The 16,750-nt window shown below is 34.5% G+C and overlaps 1 protein-coding gene across 1 annotated transcript in view; it reads left to right on the top strand.

The window, feature by feature from the left end:
- LOC134844966 (baculoviral IAP repeat-containing protein 6-like) overlaps positions 1-16,750 on the top strand; it is a 116,384-nt gene that overhangs the window by 39,653 nt on the left and 59,981 nt on the right. Inside the window, exons 16-23 of the mRNA XM_063861794.1 lie at positions 4,383-4,582; positions 5,558-5,799; positions 7,828-8,122; positions 8,340-8,475; positions 9,474-9,640; positions 12,197-12,599; positions 15,343-15,591; positions 16,272-16,476. Coding sequence (XP_063717864.1) covers positions 4,383-4,582; positions 5,558-5,799; positions 7,828-8,122; positions 8,340-8,475; positions 9,474-9,640; positions 12,197-12,599; positions 15,343-15,591; positions 16,272-16,476 — 1,897 coding nt within the window. The remainder of the gene's footprint in view (positions 1-4,382; positions 4,583-5,557; positions 5,800-7,827; positions 8,123-8,339; positions 8,476-9,473; positions 9,641-12,196; positions 12,600-15,342; positions 15,592-16,271; positions 16,477-16,750) is intronic.

Below are 16,750 nucleotides of genomic sequence, written 5' to 3'. Positions count from 1 at the left end.
CAATGAAGTTTTACGGAACGTAACGTGCTGTGCGTTTTTTAATTTGTTTTGATTTTGAATGAGGTTTTCGAAATCCCCACCAAAACATAAATCCATTTTCAATGAAGTTTTACGGAACGTAACGTGCTGTGCGTTTTTTAATTTGTTTTGATTTTGAATGAGGTTTTTGAAATCCCCACCAAAACATAAATCCATTTTCAATGAAGTTTTACGGAACGTAACGTGCTGTGCGTTTTTAATTTGTTTTGATTTTGAATGAGGTTTTCGAAATCCCCACCAAAACATAAATCCATTTTCAATGAAGTTTTACGGAACGTAACGTGCTGTGCGTTTTTTAATTTGTTTTGATTTTGAATGAGGTTTTCGAAATCCCCACCAAAACATAAATCCATTTTCAATGAAGTTTTACGGAACGTAACGTGCTGTGCGTTTTTTAATTTGTTTTGATTTTGAATGAGGTTTTCGAAATCCCCACCAAAACATAAATCCATTTTCAATGAAGTTTTACGGAACGTAACGTGCTGTGCGTTTTTTAATTTGTTTTGATTTTGAATGAGGTTTTCGAAATCCCCACCAAAACATAAATCCATTTTCAATGAAGTTTTACGGAACGTAACGTGCTGTGCGTTTTTTAATTTGTTTTGATTTTGAATGAGGTTTTCGAAATCCCCACCAAAACATAAATCCATTTTCAATGAAGTTTTACGGAACGTAACGTGCTGTGCGTTTTTTAATTTGTTTTGATTTTGAATGAGGTTTTCGAAATCCCCACCAAAACATAAATCCATTTTCAATGAAGTTTTACGGAACGTAACGTGCTGTGCGTTTTTTAATTTGTTTTGATTTTGAATGAGGTTTTCGAAATCCCCACCAAAACATAAATCCATTTTCAATGAAGTTTTACGGAACGTAACGTGCTGTGCGTTTTTTAATTTGTTTTGATTTTGAATGAGGTTTTCGAAATCCCCACCAAAACATAAATCCATTTTCAATGAAGTTTTACGGAACTTAACGTGCTGTGCGTTTTTTAATTTGTTTTGATTTTGAATGAGGTTTTTGAAATCCCCACCAAAACATAAATCCATTTTCAATGAAGTTTTACGGAACGTAACGTGCTGTGCGTTTTTTAATTTGTTTTGATTTTGAATGAGGTTTTCGAAATCCCCACCAAAACATAAATCCATTTTCAATGAAGTTTTACGGAACGTAACGTGCTGTGCGTTTTTTAATTTGTTTTGATTTTGAATGAGGTTTTTGAAATCCCCACCAAAACATAAATCCATTTTCAATGAAGTTTTACGGAACGTAACGTGCTGTGCGTTTTTAAATTTGTTTTGATTTTGAATGAGGTTTTCGAAATCCCCACCAAAACATAAATCCATTTTCAATGAAGTTTTACGGAACGTAACGTGCTGTGCGTTTTTTAATTTGTTTTGATTTTGAATGAGGTTTTCGAAATCCCCACCAAAACATAAATCCATTTTCAATGAAGTTTTACGGAACGTAACGTGCTGTGCGTTTTTTAATTTGTTTTGATTTTGAATGAGGTTTTCGAAATCCCCACCAAAACATAAATCCATTTTCAATGAAGTTTTACGGAACGTAACGTGCTGTGCGTTTTTTAATTTGTTTTGATTTTGAATGAGGTTTTCGAAATCCCCACCAAAACATAAATCCATTTTCAATGAAGTTTTACGGAACGTAACGTGCTGTGCGTTTTTTAATTTGTTTTGATTTTGAATGAGGTTTTCGAAATCCCCACCAAAACATAAATCCATTTTCAATGAAGTTTTACGGAACTTAACGTGCTGTGCGTTTTTTAATTTGTTTTGATTTTGAATGAGGTTTTTGAAATCCCCACCAAAACATAAATCCATTTTCAATGAAGTTTTACGGAACGTAACGTGCTGTGCGTTTTTTAATTTGTTTTGATTTTGAATGAGGTTTTCGAAATCCCCACCAAAACATAAATCCATTTTCAATGAAGTTTTACGGAACGTAACGTGCTGTGCGTTTTTTAATTTGTTTTGATTTTGAATGAGGTTTTCGAAATCCCCACCAAAACATAAATCCATTTTCAATGAAGTTTTACGGAACGTAACGTGCTGTGCGTTTTTTAATTTGTTTTGATTTTGAATGAGGTTTTTGAAATCCCCACCAAAACATAAATCCATTTTCAATGAAGTTTTACGGAACGTAACGTGCTGTGCGTTTTTTAATTTGTTTTGATTTTGAATGAGGTTTTCGAAATCCCCACCAAAACATAAATCCATTTTCAATGAAGTTTTACGGAACGTAACGTGCTGTGCGTTTTTTAATTTGTTTTGATTTTGAATGAGGTTTTCGAAATCCCCACCAAAACATAAATCCATTTTCAATGAAGTTTTACGGAACGTAACGTGCTGTGCGTTTTTTAATTTGTTTTGATTTTGAATGAGGTTTTCGAAATCCCCACCAAAACATAAATCCATTTTCAATGAAGTTTTACGGAACGTAACGTGCTGTGCGTTTTTTAATTTGTTTTGATTTTGAATGAGGTTTTTGAAATCCCCACCAAAACATAAATCTATTTTCAATGAAGTTTTACGGAACGTAACGTGCTGTGCGTTTTTTAATTTGTTTTGATTTTGAATGAGGTTTTTGAAATCCCCACCAAAACATAAATCCATTTTCAATGAAGTTTTACGGAACGTAACGTGCTGTGCGTTTTTAAATTTGTTTTGATTTTGAATGAGGTTTTCGAAATCCCCACCAAAACATAAATCCATTTTCAATGAAGTTTTACGGAACGTAACGTGCTGTGCGTTTTTTAATTTGTTTTGATTTTGAATGAGGTTTTTGAAATCCCCACCACAACAGAAATCCATTTTTCAATGCACACTACAACAGATATTGATGCAGTTTTCTTAAGTTGAGTTCACAAAACTTGCGCTTATTTGATTTTACAAAGCAACCTTTTAAGAGTCAATGGATGTAGTTCAGGCTCTTATATAGGTCACGATGAACTCCTATATTGAACAGCGAAAGTGTAAAGGTCACGAAAAACGTGATTGACTTCTAATTTGGAAATTGGATTTAAATGATCAGATTTCGTAGCGAAATAAAAGTTTTAGTTATTGATACAGTTTTCTCCAATTGGGTTAATTTTATCTAAAAAGTATCAGATATAATTGTTCTAGAAATTCAAAGCGCTTTAAGGGCATCTATTTTTGTCTTGGAAAATCGAAAAATGAGATTTTTTCAAGAAATACAACTCAGTTTTTTTTTCCGTTTTTGACTTTTCCAAATGTCTGTTGACTATGTTACTCACTTTTTTTTCTTAAGAGTAGTTCAGTCTGTTGTATAAGTCGTGATGATTTTCATTGTTTTTTTTGTTTCAGGAAAAGTCTTTATTTGTTCACACTGAAATTTATTTTTTTTTGCTGTATAACTTTAGAATTTTTTCAAGTTCACATCACCTCTTTTGTTAAAAAGAAGGCAGATTCGACGTTTGAACAATCAAAGTGTAAAGGTCGTGAAAATGTGATCGACTTCTAATTTCTAAAATAGAATTTGATTTTCAGATTTCCAAGCGAAATAAAACTTTTACTTTTTTGATCCAGTTTTCTCAAATTGGGTTAAATTTATCAAAAAAGTGCCAGTCTTAAATTGTTTTAAAACTTCAGAGAGTTTTATGGGAATCTGGTTTCTGAAATTCGAAAGATATCTAAGAAAAAAGTCAGTATTTTTGTTCTGTTTTTCTTGCGTTCCTTGACTCTTTTCTAACTTTCGGTTGACTATGTTATTCAAAACTAGTAGAATATTACATTCCAGCTTAAAGCTTTAAGGTGTTTCATAACGTAACCAAAATGAATTGCCACTTTTTTTCAAGGAGCAAATCTGCGAAATTTTTTCGAGACTTAGCCGCCATTGTTTGCTATCAACTTTGCAGTTAATGTTAAGAAAGAAAGAATTTATTTCCTCCAAATTATGTATTGCACATCATCATCAAAGATTTATATGAGAAAAGCATTGACTAAGGGGAGGATAGACAAAGAGCAAAAGTAAATACCCTCTGAGAGTCTACCCATGAAATTAAAGATTTTAAAAATTTCAATCAACTTTTTTTTAGTTTCCTGGTTATTCTAATTTTTTTTGGCTAGTTTCAAGCTATAGCCTTTGAAGGATTTGGGAACTCGCCCTCACAAAAAAAATCGGCATTGGGTGTATCTAAAAGATCTGGCGGTGTCGAGATTGCTTAACATACTTACTGTATAAGGGCAGATTCTTGGCGTAATCTCAATTTGTCAACAAATATTTTTTTATTACAACACTTGGTCCTTTTATTGCCAGACAAACGGCTGATCGCTTGTTTATTGACTCTTTGACTGATGTTTACTAAGGATACTCATCCACACATCTACACGAGGTGTCCATCACCCTGCGTAAGATGAAGAGACAGCCTTCAGTGCGGACTGTGGCCCAGCTGCAGACAGTGGTGGAGGACACTCAGTTGGTGGAAAAGCTACTCCGAGCAGTTACCAACCCAGACAGTGTGCAGTCTGTGGGAGATGCGAAAGAGTTCTTCATGAGTCAACCCACGGTATCTTCTATATATTAAACAAATCACATGTTTCGTACTCATAAGGCACGATGGTTAAGATGCGGCTATCGAGCGCAACGCTTAGGAAATTGGTATAAGCCAAGCTTGGTAAGTGTTTTCTAGAATTTCGTAGGTCAGTGCTTCAGACAATATCAACTCGATCCAATTTCAAGACTAGACAATATTGTCTCAAGAATTTCGTGAACATTTTCAACTATGAGATGAGCGAACTAAAAAGAACGAGCTTCTCCTTTTTGTTAGAGAATAGCCAAACCTAGCTTAAGATCTTAGTAATTGTTTCACAAGAGCTGTTCGAAAGAAACTTTTTTACTTGTATTTTTCTATATATCATTACTTAACGAGCTTGCTTGAGAAAACCTCAAGTTTTTAAAAACCGGTTTGCTCTGTGAATTAACTATAAAATTTCAAAGTTTCATCTCTTGATAAACTTGCTATGACAGTTTGCGCGATAAAAAAAACTTGAATTTTTCAAAATTTCGCCGCTTGATTAGATTTTCTTAGCAAATTTTTGCGAACCGATTCACGCCAAAAAAACTGGGAAGGTTTCATAGGTTTATCGCTTGATGAGCTTGCGTTAGAAAACTCCACCTTCTTGCGAACTGATTCGTGCTAACTAAAAACTTGAAATATATAAATGCTTCATTGTTCTATGAGCTCGCTTAAAGAAAACTTCAATTTCTTTCAGAATGATTCGCCCCCTGAAACATGAATCTATTATTAAATTGTTTGATAATTTTATCGCCCGGTGGGATTCTTGGAAAAACTTTTTGCGAACCTATTCGTCTCATGAAATAGCTAAAAACATTTCAAAGTTTCATAGCACGATGACTTTGCTTCGGAAAACTTAGGCACTTCTTGGAAGATTTTTTGGCAATACCAATTTTTTTTGCTATCAACTTTGCAAAAGTATTAGATTCGAAAAAATGTCTTTAATCTGTTTTTTTTTTGTCTCAGATACGACAGACCGCTCTGACAACTCTGACCTGGCTGCTGTACACCCACGCAACAGATTGTGGCTCCTCCCTTTCTTCTTCTTTGTCTGCTGATGAGCAGACCCAGTGTCAACAATACATGGCCCAGTTCTACTCCAAGTGCGCATCCTCATCTCTGTTGAGACAAAGCATCACTGTATGTCTAATTCAGGGGGACAGAAGTGTGGCACATCTGTTTGCACGTTTCCTCGCTGTCCTACTCAAGTAAGTTAAAAGTTGCTAAGTTTACTCACGACCAGTGTTTAGGCCAATTATTATTGTGTCAAGAAGTAACAGTACTGTTTAAGCTGAATAGATCTTGTACATGTATGTTGAAAAGTTTAAAACTGTATTATGAGTTGATGAGCAAAGCATGGACATTCGTGAACCTAAAAGAACCAAAAGAAGACACATCATAGGTTGTCATTTTTTGTTGACTGCTCTTCAAAAAAAGGTCATAAAAGTTGTTCCTGCTTAAATTTGATATATGCGCGGTTTGATTTTGTCGCTGTCCGATAACACAAGCAAATGGCGCGAAAAACATGAAAGACATGATTGTTCAACCACTAGTTTTTTTCACCGTTAAATGTTGGACTAACAATAGCCTTATCTATTCCCACGCCATAAGTCGCAGTTTTTGTGATGAAAGTACGATTTGATTGGCTTAAAATACAAAGCCCGAAGATCTTTAAATTTAGCATGTGAATGTAACACGGTTCTTTTTGCTTTGAATGAATTGTAATCCCTGGGTCTTTCTTCACACTAGCGAGCTTGCGAGCGTTAGGGTATTAGTACGAACCTTCTTTTTTTCTAACCTAACTCGCAAATAATAGTTTTCATTGAAAGTGTTCACTTATATGGAAGTTTCTCTGTAGCTTTGGAAATTGCATAGCATCTGTTTTCTGCTTCATTTATGGCCAGTGTTTGTGATTAATTAAGCGTCAGTGGCTGAGTGGCTAGTGCGCGAGACACGTAATCTTTAGGTCGCAGTAGGTCGTACGTTCGAATCCGAGACGTAGCCGAGTTTTTACTAAATCGAGGCTTATTTCTGCGGTTTCTCATAGCACTTTATAGAGGCGCTTCGCCATTGTATTTATACCGGTTTGGGCACTCACGGATGTCGCTTATGACTTAAGCATACTATTTAATTTTCTAATAAACGAATGAATAGAAAAACAAGGATAGCCGGTTATTGTGCAAGTAGCACAGAATGTTCGACCAGTCTAAAAATATACAACAAAATAATTTTTCAAATTTGTAACGTTTTTTCACCTTGGTGTGATAAAGGAATCTGAGCGAAAAGGTAGAGCCGAGGCATTTTTGTCTGTCATTGTAAAATATGCAAATTGCAAAACAATTTTTGAACAAGAAAACCAATAACAAAAAAAAAACAATTTTTTTCTGTTTTTTTGAAGTTTTTGATTCCTAAGATGAAGCTGAAAACTCCAAAAACTAACCTTATTAGAGTAAAACTGATTTTTCAAGGCTTAAATTAAGCGTAAATACGCTATATAAGCCTGATCACTCGCACAAAATTAGACGAAAAATTAAAATTTCAAACCGGTTTTTCTTGACGCTGGGAAAACACGACTCAAAGGGCTTTAATATGATATATCACTCAACGCAGTTTTGATGATTATTTTGGTAGCTAATTTTTCGTGGAAAACAAAAAAAGCCTGCTCGCTTGCTTTTTTCGCTCGAATTAGGACAAAAAATCAAAATTTCACCAAAATCAAAATCTTATCATGATTTTGGAAAAGCAATTAATCTAGGCCGTTGAAGCCAGCCTGCTTTTATAAACGCAAATTCTGCAAAAAATTATAGCAGGTCTCCAGCAAGATTAAAGTGAAAATAAGTTTTAGCTTTTTAAGTGTCTTCTTGACTTACGAATATGCGTAATAGTAAAGGCATTCTTCTTTATAAGATCAACCCGTTCAAGTATCTTCTGATTTTTGAAACGCACCGCAGCAAATTGTATATACAGAAAGTTTTTTCTTTACTATTTTAGGAGGGAGCCAAGCCAATTTACGAATGGCAAAGATTGCTGGAATCAATTCAAGTTCAATGAATTTAATTTAAAAAATAAATTATTTCGACAGAATACCGCTGCAAATTTGTGCACTACCTGTGAAAAACTCTTTTTCAATTTACTATTCAAAAGTGCTTAACACGTATCAAAACTGGGTTGTTTTCTTGTGTTTAGCAGTGGAATACAAAAAATTGATTTCCAACTGTCTGTTGACTATTTTATAGGTTTGCGGGCAGCTGCAACCAGTCAGAAGCAAAAATATTCGAGACGAGTCTGAAGCAAACTTTGCTTGATCTGCTACCGAGTAGTGTCACTTGCAAGTCGCATGGAGGCATGCACTGGTTCCAGCTATTCTTCTACAACGTCGTGTTGGCTCCAGATAGTAAACTGGCTCTGGATGCTGGATTGAACAAGCCGGGACAACAGATGAGTCATGTCAGTAGATATAGCTCGGAAAACGCATTCTCAGTATGTCTTGACTTGTTGGATCATTTGGTCTCCTGCTCCGAGAATTTACAGGTAAGGTATAGCGATTGTAAGAAGCAAGATGCTTTAGTTAAAAATTAGTTTGGCACTCAATCTACACTGTGTTAATGGGAACACTTGGACCATGTCCCGTAGATAGTTTTGTCGCAACTGCAATTAACACTGCAATGCTGCTGTAGTTCATATAGATCAATTTTTTTTACATTATATCTCGATGATTTGGTATGTAAAAATGCTAAATTTATTGTAGGACTTGTACACGAAAACACTGCAAACGAAATTCAGATTGTTCTGCAACCCGTTCGAGCAACAGCTGCTCACCTTCCCCATGCAGACCATCATAGCCCATGACACTTCACATAGCAACAACAGACATCCTCCGCCAGGTAAGATTATGGAGCTTTTTAATTATCTGAAACCTTGCAAAGTACGTGTGTACTTGTTGGGTTAGTCCTTTATATGGAGGAGGAGGGATAATCGTTTTTGGTCTTTTTCAGTGTAAAAGTAAAAGTGAATTTCACTTATCATAGATCTTAATGATTTTTTTTCGCGGCTTGACTTCTGATTTCTTTTTAATTTCAGTTCATTTCGTTTGTTAAAAGGAAGGCAAAGTGCACTATCGAACAGCAAAATTGTAAAGGCCACGAAAACCGGAATGACATCTAGGTACAAAAATGGGCTTTAATTCTCTGAATTCCCAGCGGAATAGCGAGATAACCTTGTGATCCTGTTTTCTTTAAATGGGATATCGTTAGGAAAGAATTTCCATCAATAACACTTCTCATATATCAAAGTGTTTTATGTGATATTTTTATGTTGTTCTTGTTTCATATTATTATTGTTTCATATTATTATAATCGAAAGTTGAAAAATGTTTTAAAATTTCTTTCAATCAACTTTTTTGTGTGTGTTTTGAGGGTACTTGTGTGTGTTTTGAAGCAAGTGTACTTGCATGTTTGGTGAGAAGTTCCAGTTCACCATGAAAAATTCCAGTTTTGGTGAAAAGTTCGAGTATCTTGGGTTTTAGAATTTCTTTTGAACAAGAATTCTACAGGTTCGTCAACTACCGCAATTTTAACGATTTCCCTGCTCTAAGCTAGATAATTGCTTGATTGAAATGACCGCTGTAAATTAGCCTATATTTCCACCTCTGGGCCGAGAAGCTGGTCAATTTCACTCCAATGATCCGTCCTCATTGCTTGAAGGCGAAGTAATTTTTACCATCAACAAAAAATAATGGAAAAAATACTCCGTTTTTAACCAAAGAGCTGAAAAGCTCGGATGTTGGTCCCTTCCCTCCTAAATAAATGGTCTGAATTTTAATGTTTTTTAATTATGCAAATCAATTTTGTTTATGTTATGGTAATTTGTTCGATTTTTAAAGGAGTATACCATCATAGCTATGGGGGAGGAACTCACCCCCCGCCACCGCCTGGCATGGGTGGGAAGTGGTACATGCCCGGAGGAGGTGGAGGCGGGGTACCTTATATCCATGAGGCAGGAGCTCCATCGGGCAGTCAATCACTGGAATTGGTGAAGAACATGATACAGGTGATTATCATTATTTCAGTGGTTGCAATTGACCGATATGAAACAAGTGTTTTTATACGAGCGACATTTACCTTAATAGAATAAATGGTTTCTTTCAGTTAATTTAGCATGCTATATATGCGATGATCTTTGTTTTAAACAGTTGATGAACGCATTTCAGACTCTTAAATAGGTCGTGGTGATTTTTTAAAGTTTTATTTTTCAAGAAAGTTCGTAAATTTTATTCAGGCTCAAATTTACTTTTTAGCGGTTTGACTTTGATTTCTTTTTAAGTTCATTTCATTTCCTTTTTTAAAAGGAAGGCAAACTCCTTGATCAAACAGCAACATTGTAAAGATCACGAGAAACGTGAACGACTTCTAGTTTCGAAAGTGAACGTATAATTTAATTTTCAGATTTCTTAGTGAAATGAAAATGAAAAATTTACTGATGATCCAGTTTTCTCAAATTTAGTGAATTTTATCGAAAAAGTGGCAATCATAAATTGTTGCAGAAACTCAAAGGGATTTAAAGGCATCTATTTTTTCTTTGAAATTTCAAACTTCGATATTTGAGATTTTAAAAAAAACAAGACCGATTTTTTGTTGTTTACTTGCGTTCATTGGAACATCTCCTACGGTCTATTGGCTATATTTGAAAATTAAACCTGCTTGCTTTTGAAAGCTGTTTTGTAATTTCTAAAACTTTGGCTTTGAACAGTTTTATTTATTGTTTTTTCTATCAGCTTGTTTCGGTTGATGTTATATTGGCGTAGTCATCTTATATTGTACCTTTTCGAAAGCAAAAAGTTTTAAGTTTTTTTTTGGGATTCAGGGGGTGGGGATGGTTTCTAAACACATTGAGTTTGAAAACATAAGCTTAAATGTTCTTCTGACAATATTTTTTTTGGCTTATCGTGGTTCGATCCAATACCCTGTTTTCTTAAAAATGATTTTTTTTCTCCCTAAAATGAGTTTTTCTTTAAATGAGTTAGATTTTAACAAAAGTTCCTGCCACGAGCAGTTCTTGAAATAAGTGTTCAATAAAAATAAGTATGATGAAAATGTATGGGATTTAGGGATTTTATCTGAGATTTTGGATCTTATTATAGAAATCCACAGTTAGGGATTTTATCTGAGATTTTGGATCTTATTATAAAGAAATAGGGACAAGTTATGGCCCTAGGAAAAATCAAATTTTTGATTTTTATGACAGGTTTTTAAATTTTTTGACAGGTTTTTGATTTTTTAAACTACTCTCCTATTTCTGAAATTTTGATTTCATTCGAAAGGACGGGCTTTAATTTTATTACACGAAAAGTTATGGTGCCCGGAAAAATCAAATTTTTGATTTTTTGCATGGTTTTTTATTTGAAGACTTTTCTCGAAATTTACGCTCCCAACTCTGAGATGCTGACTTCAATCGAAAGGACAGCTTAAGATAAGCCCCCCTCCTGTTTGGAAGGCTGTTCCCAAATTTGTTTACAAAAAGTTATGACCATGGAAATGTCAAATTTTTGATTTTATATTCAATTTTTGAACTTTTTCGGTTTGACTTATGATTTCTTTTCACGTTCAATTCATTTCTTATTTATTCTTATCACCATCGAACAGCAAAAATATAATGGTCACGAAAAACATGATTGACTTCTAATTGGGAAAACGGAACTTATATATCAGATTTCCCAGCGAAATAAAAATTTAACGTTGTGATCCAGTTTTCTCAAATTGGGTTATTTTTATCAAAAAAATTTCAATCTTAAATTGTTCCAGAAATTCAAAAATTTACTGATTCCTCTTCCTAAGTTTACTGATTCCTCTTGCACTAAGTTTGTACTCCAAACTGAAAAGAACAAACTATGATTATAAATCTTTAAAAAATATATGTTTATCCTTGTCATCTTTATTGAGAATTCTTTTAATACTTGAAAGATATCCAGTTTATTAGTTTTTTTGTTAGTTATAAAATCAGTAAAAACCAACTAGAAAACTGTGACATTTTCCTATCCTGTTCAGCTTCGGCCACTTTTCCACCCTGTTCATTTTTAAACTGCAACCCAACTTTATCATTATCCTCGTTGTTGAGTAGTTTTTTGGGTAGTTTAGAAAATGAATTATTTCCTCCAGTTTTCTGAGATCGTCATACACACCCAAAGTTTAGTCGCTGTATACAAATCTTTCTGTATCTCAGTAGAAAGATTTCGAGAAAAGTCTTCAAATAAAAAACCATGCAAAAAATCAAAAATTTAATTTTTCCGGGTTTTCGTGTAATAAAATTAAAGCCCGTCCTTTCGAATGAAATCAAAATTTCAGAATTAGGAGAGTAGTTTAAAAAAACCAAAAACCTGTCAAAAAATTTCAAAACTTGTCATAAAAATCAAAAATTTGATTTTGTTAAGGCCATTTATTTTTTTTGTATTTCGAAAATTGAATTCCAAAAACAAATCAGTATTCTTTTCTCTAACTTGCGTTCATTAGCTCTTTTCCAACTCTGTTGGCTATGCTATGTTTGTTTTATCTCAAGTGTTGCGAAGCTCCGCTTGCCTCTGTGTATGAATCTATATCAAGCTGTTTTTAGGTACAGTCATCGAGAAAAAGCAGCGGTGGTAATGCAACCGATTCAAGCATCTCCGCAAATGAGTTGAGCTCACAGTCTTTCATAGACCTATTTGTGCCTCTGAACTTCGTCGGGTTTACCCTAGACAATCAACTCATTGGGTTTCTGGAAGCAGAGCCTCTCCGATTCTCTTGTGTGGAAGCAAGTGACGGGGTCAAAATGCAGGAAGTCTCCTCGGGGAATGAGATAGTGGGAGGGCACACACAGACTCTGGTTGATTACGAGGATACCTTGAATGAACCGGGAATGACGCCGACTCTGGTTCAACTAATTAATGTGGCAGCCAATGTGAACCAAGCGGCTTCTTCGGGTGCTGCGTACAACTCGATGTTTGCAGGAGGATGGTCTGTCAACCCTCCCACAGGTATAGTGAAGTTCTGGTCTATCAAAATTACCATTATAACCTAGGTCTTTCTAAAATAAGTGATTCATGAAAATGTTTCGACTTTTTCTCAAAGCGTTCATTTTTTACTCACTTAATAGAATGTCTGTATAATGATGTTCATAAGTCTATATAACCATGTTCAGACTCTTAAATAGGTCGTGATGATTTTTTCAGGAAAAGTTTCAAAAATTGTTCAGGCTCAGATTTACTTTTTCGCTGTTTCATCTTTGATTTCTATTGAGTTCAGTTCAGTTCCTTTATTAAAAGAAGGCAAACTTGACTATCGAAGAGTGAAAATGGAAGGGTCGACAAAAAACTGATCCACCACTAGTTTCGAAAGTGGAATTTATTTTCCAGATTTCCCAGCGAAATATAAATTTTAGTTTTTGATCCATTTTTCTAAAAAAACGGCCCCAATCATAAATTGTTCTATAAATAAATTCTATAAGAGCTTAATGGGCATCTATTTTTTTCTTTGAAATTCGAAGTTGGGATTTTTTGATGTTTTTTTTTCATGTTTACTTGCGTTCATTACTCTTTTCCGATCTTCGATTGGCTATGTTTCTATAAACAAGTCAGTATTTTTTGTTTGTTTGCGTTCATTGACCCTTCTTCTACTGTCTGTTGGTTATGTTTCAAATTTGAACCGTGTTAATATAATTGAAAGTTGTTTTTGTAAATCTGACTTTTTTGTATATTGCAGTTTCACAGGCAAAAATTTTGTTTTGTTTTGGGGTTCAGGGGGGGGGGGGGGGGGTGTAGTTTGTGAAAACTTCGAATTTCAAAACTTCATAGCGTAAAATTTTATATGACAAAGTTATGTTTTCGGCTTAACGTGGCTCGACTTAATAATGTGGCCCATCCTGTTTTATTAAAATGGTTTGGGTTACAAAAAATGCCAGCCATGAGTTTTAATATAACTTTTTAATAAATTTTTGTAAATTAATGTTTAATAAAAGTAGGTTTAATGAAAATGTATGGGATTTGGCGTTGAAATTCATGTGTATTTTTTTAGACTCTTTGGAAAAATTATGCATTTTTTTTTCAAAAAATTCAAATTCTGACAAAAGCCATTTTATCTATTTTTGAAAAAGTTTTTTTTTTGTGCCTGCACATTCCTCAGTTTCTGTTTTTCCATAACGCACGTTCTGCAGCTTTCGAAAAATTCATTGGGGGAATATTTGACCCAAATGTTTTTGAATTTTTCTCTTAAAAACTACCCTGCTAAATCTGATATTTTGGGTCGCATTCCAATTGAAAGAACAGTTTGTAGAAAATTCTCCTGCGTCGTCGATTATACCCATTTTTTCACGCAAAAATTTATGGTCGTACCTGAGGTCGTTCTAAAATAACTGCTTCTTAAAAATGATTCGATTGGTTCTCAAAGCGTTTATCTTTTACTCCTTTAATATAATGTCTGTTCAATGATGTCCTCAAATGTTTTTAACATAGTTCACGCCCAATTTTGATTTTTCGCGATTTGACTTGTGATTTTTTTTCAAGTTCAGTGCATTTCTATTGTTAAAAGGGAGGCAAACTCAACTATCGAACAGCAAAAGTGTAAAGGTCGCGAAAAACGTGATCGACTTCTAATTTCGAAAATGGAAATTAATTATCAGGTTCCCAGCGAAATAAAAGTTTTGGCTTTTGATCAAATTTTCTCAAATTGGGTTAATTTTAACAAAGAAGTGTCCATGATAAATTGTTCTACAAATTCAAAGAGCTTTAAAGCCATCTATTTTTTTTACATCGAAAATCAAAAGTTGAAGGTTATTGAAAAAAAACAGTCCGTTTTTTTTCAGTTTCCTTGCGTTCATTACTCTTTTCCCAATCTTCGATTGGCTATGTTTTTTTTTCCGGAATAGTCTTAAGTTTTGTTCAGGCTCAGTTTTACTTTTTTTTGCGGTTTGACTTTGTGTTTCTTAAGCTCAATTCACTTCCTTTGTTAAAATTAAGGCAAACAAGGCAAAAGGCTTATTGATAACATGTGATTTGACATTCGAATAGTTATAAGTTTACACAGTTGATGCATTTTTGATTCATCAAGTGAACCGAAAAAAGCTATTTGTTTCAAACAGCATAACAATTATAAAATCTTGTTTCAGTAATTTTCTAGCTCAAGATATCTCGCAATTTTTTGAAATGCTAAATTTATACATAATGTGGCTTTATGATTCAGAAATTTATTACATGCAAAATTGAATCTTTTTGTATTGGGTGTTACCTTTGCTGCGTCGAATTGGCAATTTGATAGCATATGTAGCTGCGTTATTGGTGGCTAGTTTTTGGGGATTTTAAGCATCCGTGGATGAATGGTTAGTGCGTGAGACTCAAATTTGCTAGGTCACAGATTTTTACCATTTCGAGTTTTTGCAAATTCGAGGCTTATTTCTACTTTTTCTTGTGTCACTTGGTAGAGCTGCTTTTTGGTCGTGTTCGCGCAAGTGTTTGCGAAGCGTAGCTTTGCCTCTGTGTCTCAAATTGGATTAATGTTATTTAAAAAATGTCAATCATGAATTGTTCTAGAATTTCAAAGAGCTTTGAGGCCATCTATTTTTTTTCTGAATTTTGAAAGTTGAAATTTTTTGATAAAAGTAAGTCAGTATTTTTTTAATTGCGTTCATTGACTCTTTTTAAATTTTTTTGTGGGCTATATTTTGAGGATAGTGACCATTTTCATTTAAAATTGTCAGACTAATGGATCTACGTGTTATTGGATTAGGTGGAAAGTCATCTTTCGGAAATCAGCTTCAAGCGCAAATGGCTCCAAGTCCTGGGGCATTCGGACCTGTTGGAAGTTTGAAACAAATGAGCTACGCAGATGCAATGAAAACTCATGGTAGTATGGGCTCATCTGTGGGGCAAAACAGAGGAGGTGCTCCAATCAGTGACGCAATTGTCGGATCTATCGGAGGATCACTGACGCATACGCCACAGCCACAATACATGCTCATTGACAATCTTCATCCAGGTCAATAATGCGAGATTAAGATAGTAGTTAATTTTGATATATTTTTTATCTGAAGACAAGCGTAATTTTTTGGAATAGCACTGTGGAAACTCGTGCCTAGAAGCTGGAGGGTTCGAATAGTATAACGTATAATAACTTGTTCTCCTCGCAGCATCCTATTTTTACGCGTAAATGAACGAAGTGAAGACATTTATTTAGGTCGCGTGGTCTTTCTTCGTTTTTTCTGGAAAATTATTACGCTCAAATTTGATTTTTTTTTTGCATTTTTACTTCAGATTTTCTAAGTTCTTTTCAAATTAATTTGATAAAAGGAACGCAAATTGTACTCTACAGTTACGAAATCATTTCGCGAAAAAACGTGACTGAGTTTTTGTTTTAAATGTGGATTTAGTTTTTAGATTTTCCAGCGGCATAAAAAATGCTAATTTACTCAGTTTTCTTTATTTGGGTTAATTTTCTTCAATAATCAATCAAAACTGTCATCAAAACCGTTTTTTTTTTGTTTCCTGGAGTCTGTTGGCTCTGTTTTTGCTTGTGTAATTGAAATGGGTTTATCTAAGTTTTATTGAAGGATATTAAGTTTATCACGCCAGTCAGTGTTTGTATCCACAGTAGGGCAAAAGATGAAGATTGACTTTTTCATATAAGCTCTTTGAGTATTTCAAATTTATTTAATCCAGGTGTGCGTAAATTCGTGGTTCTTGACTTTGGTCGCACTATCGTACTCTCGGATGTGTTCATTGGACCCTGTGTAGATTTGGCTTCTCTCACTCTGGACTGCTGGGTGAAGGGAGAGGCACTGGACTCAATGCGAGTGGCGACTTCACTCGATATCAGCACAGATGCACTGGCTCTGACAGACATTCAGCCATCCTTGCACTGTCGGTCAGTAGTCAGCTTTTAACCTATACATGTCGTCTGATTATGCACATATGGATTTGTTATGCATATATGACAGCGCACATGTGGTTGTTCCCTTGAAGCCAGGGGGCGGATCTACGCTTTTCGCAAGGGGTGCATTTCTTTAGATCGACCAAATGAATTTCCTGAGTGCTCCAAAATTGCTAATAAATGCTTAATTTGAGCAAACGTTTGCTGAATTAAGTCATTGACATTTTCGGCTACTTTTGAAAGGTTTTTACCAATTTTTTTGTGGTTT

Source organism: Symsagittifera roscoffensis, chromosome 4, assembly GCF_963678635.1.
Source record: "Symsagittifera roscoffensis chromosome 4, txSymRosc1.1, whole genome shotgun sequence".
Lineage (NCBI taxonomy): Eukaryota > Metazoa > Xenacoelomorpha > Acoela > Convolutidae > Symsagittifera > Symsagittifera roscoffensis.
The sequence above is the reverse complement of the archived record's forward strand: the minus strand, read 5'-3'. Positions and strand labels throughout refer to the sequence as shown.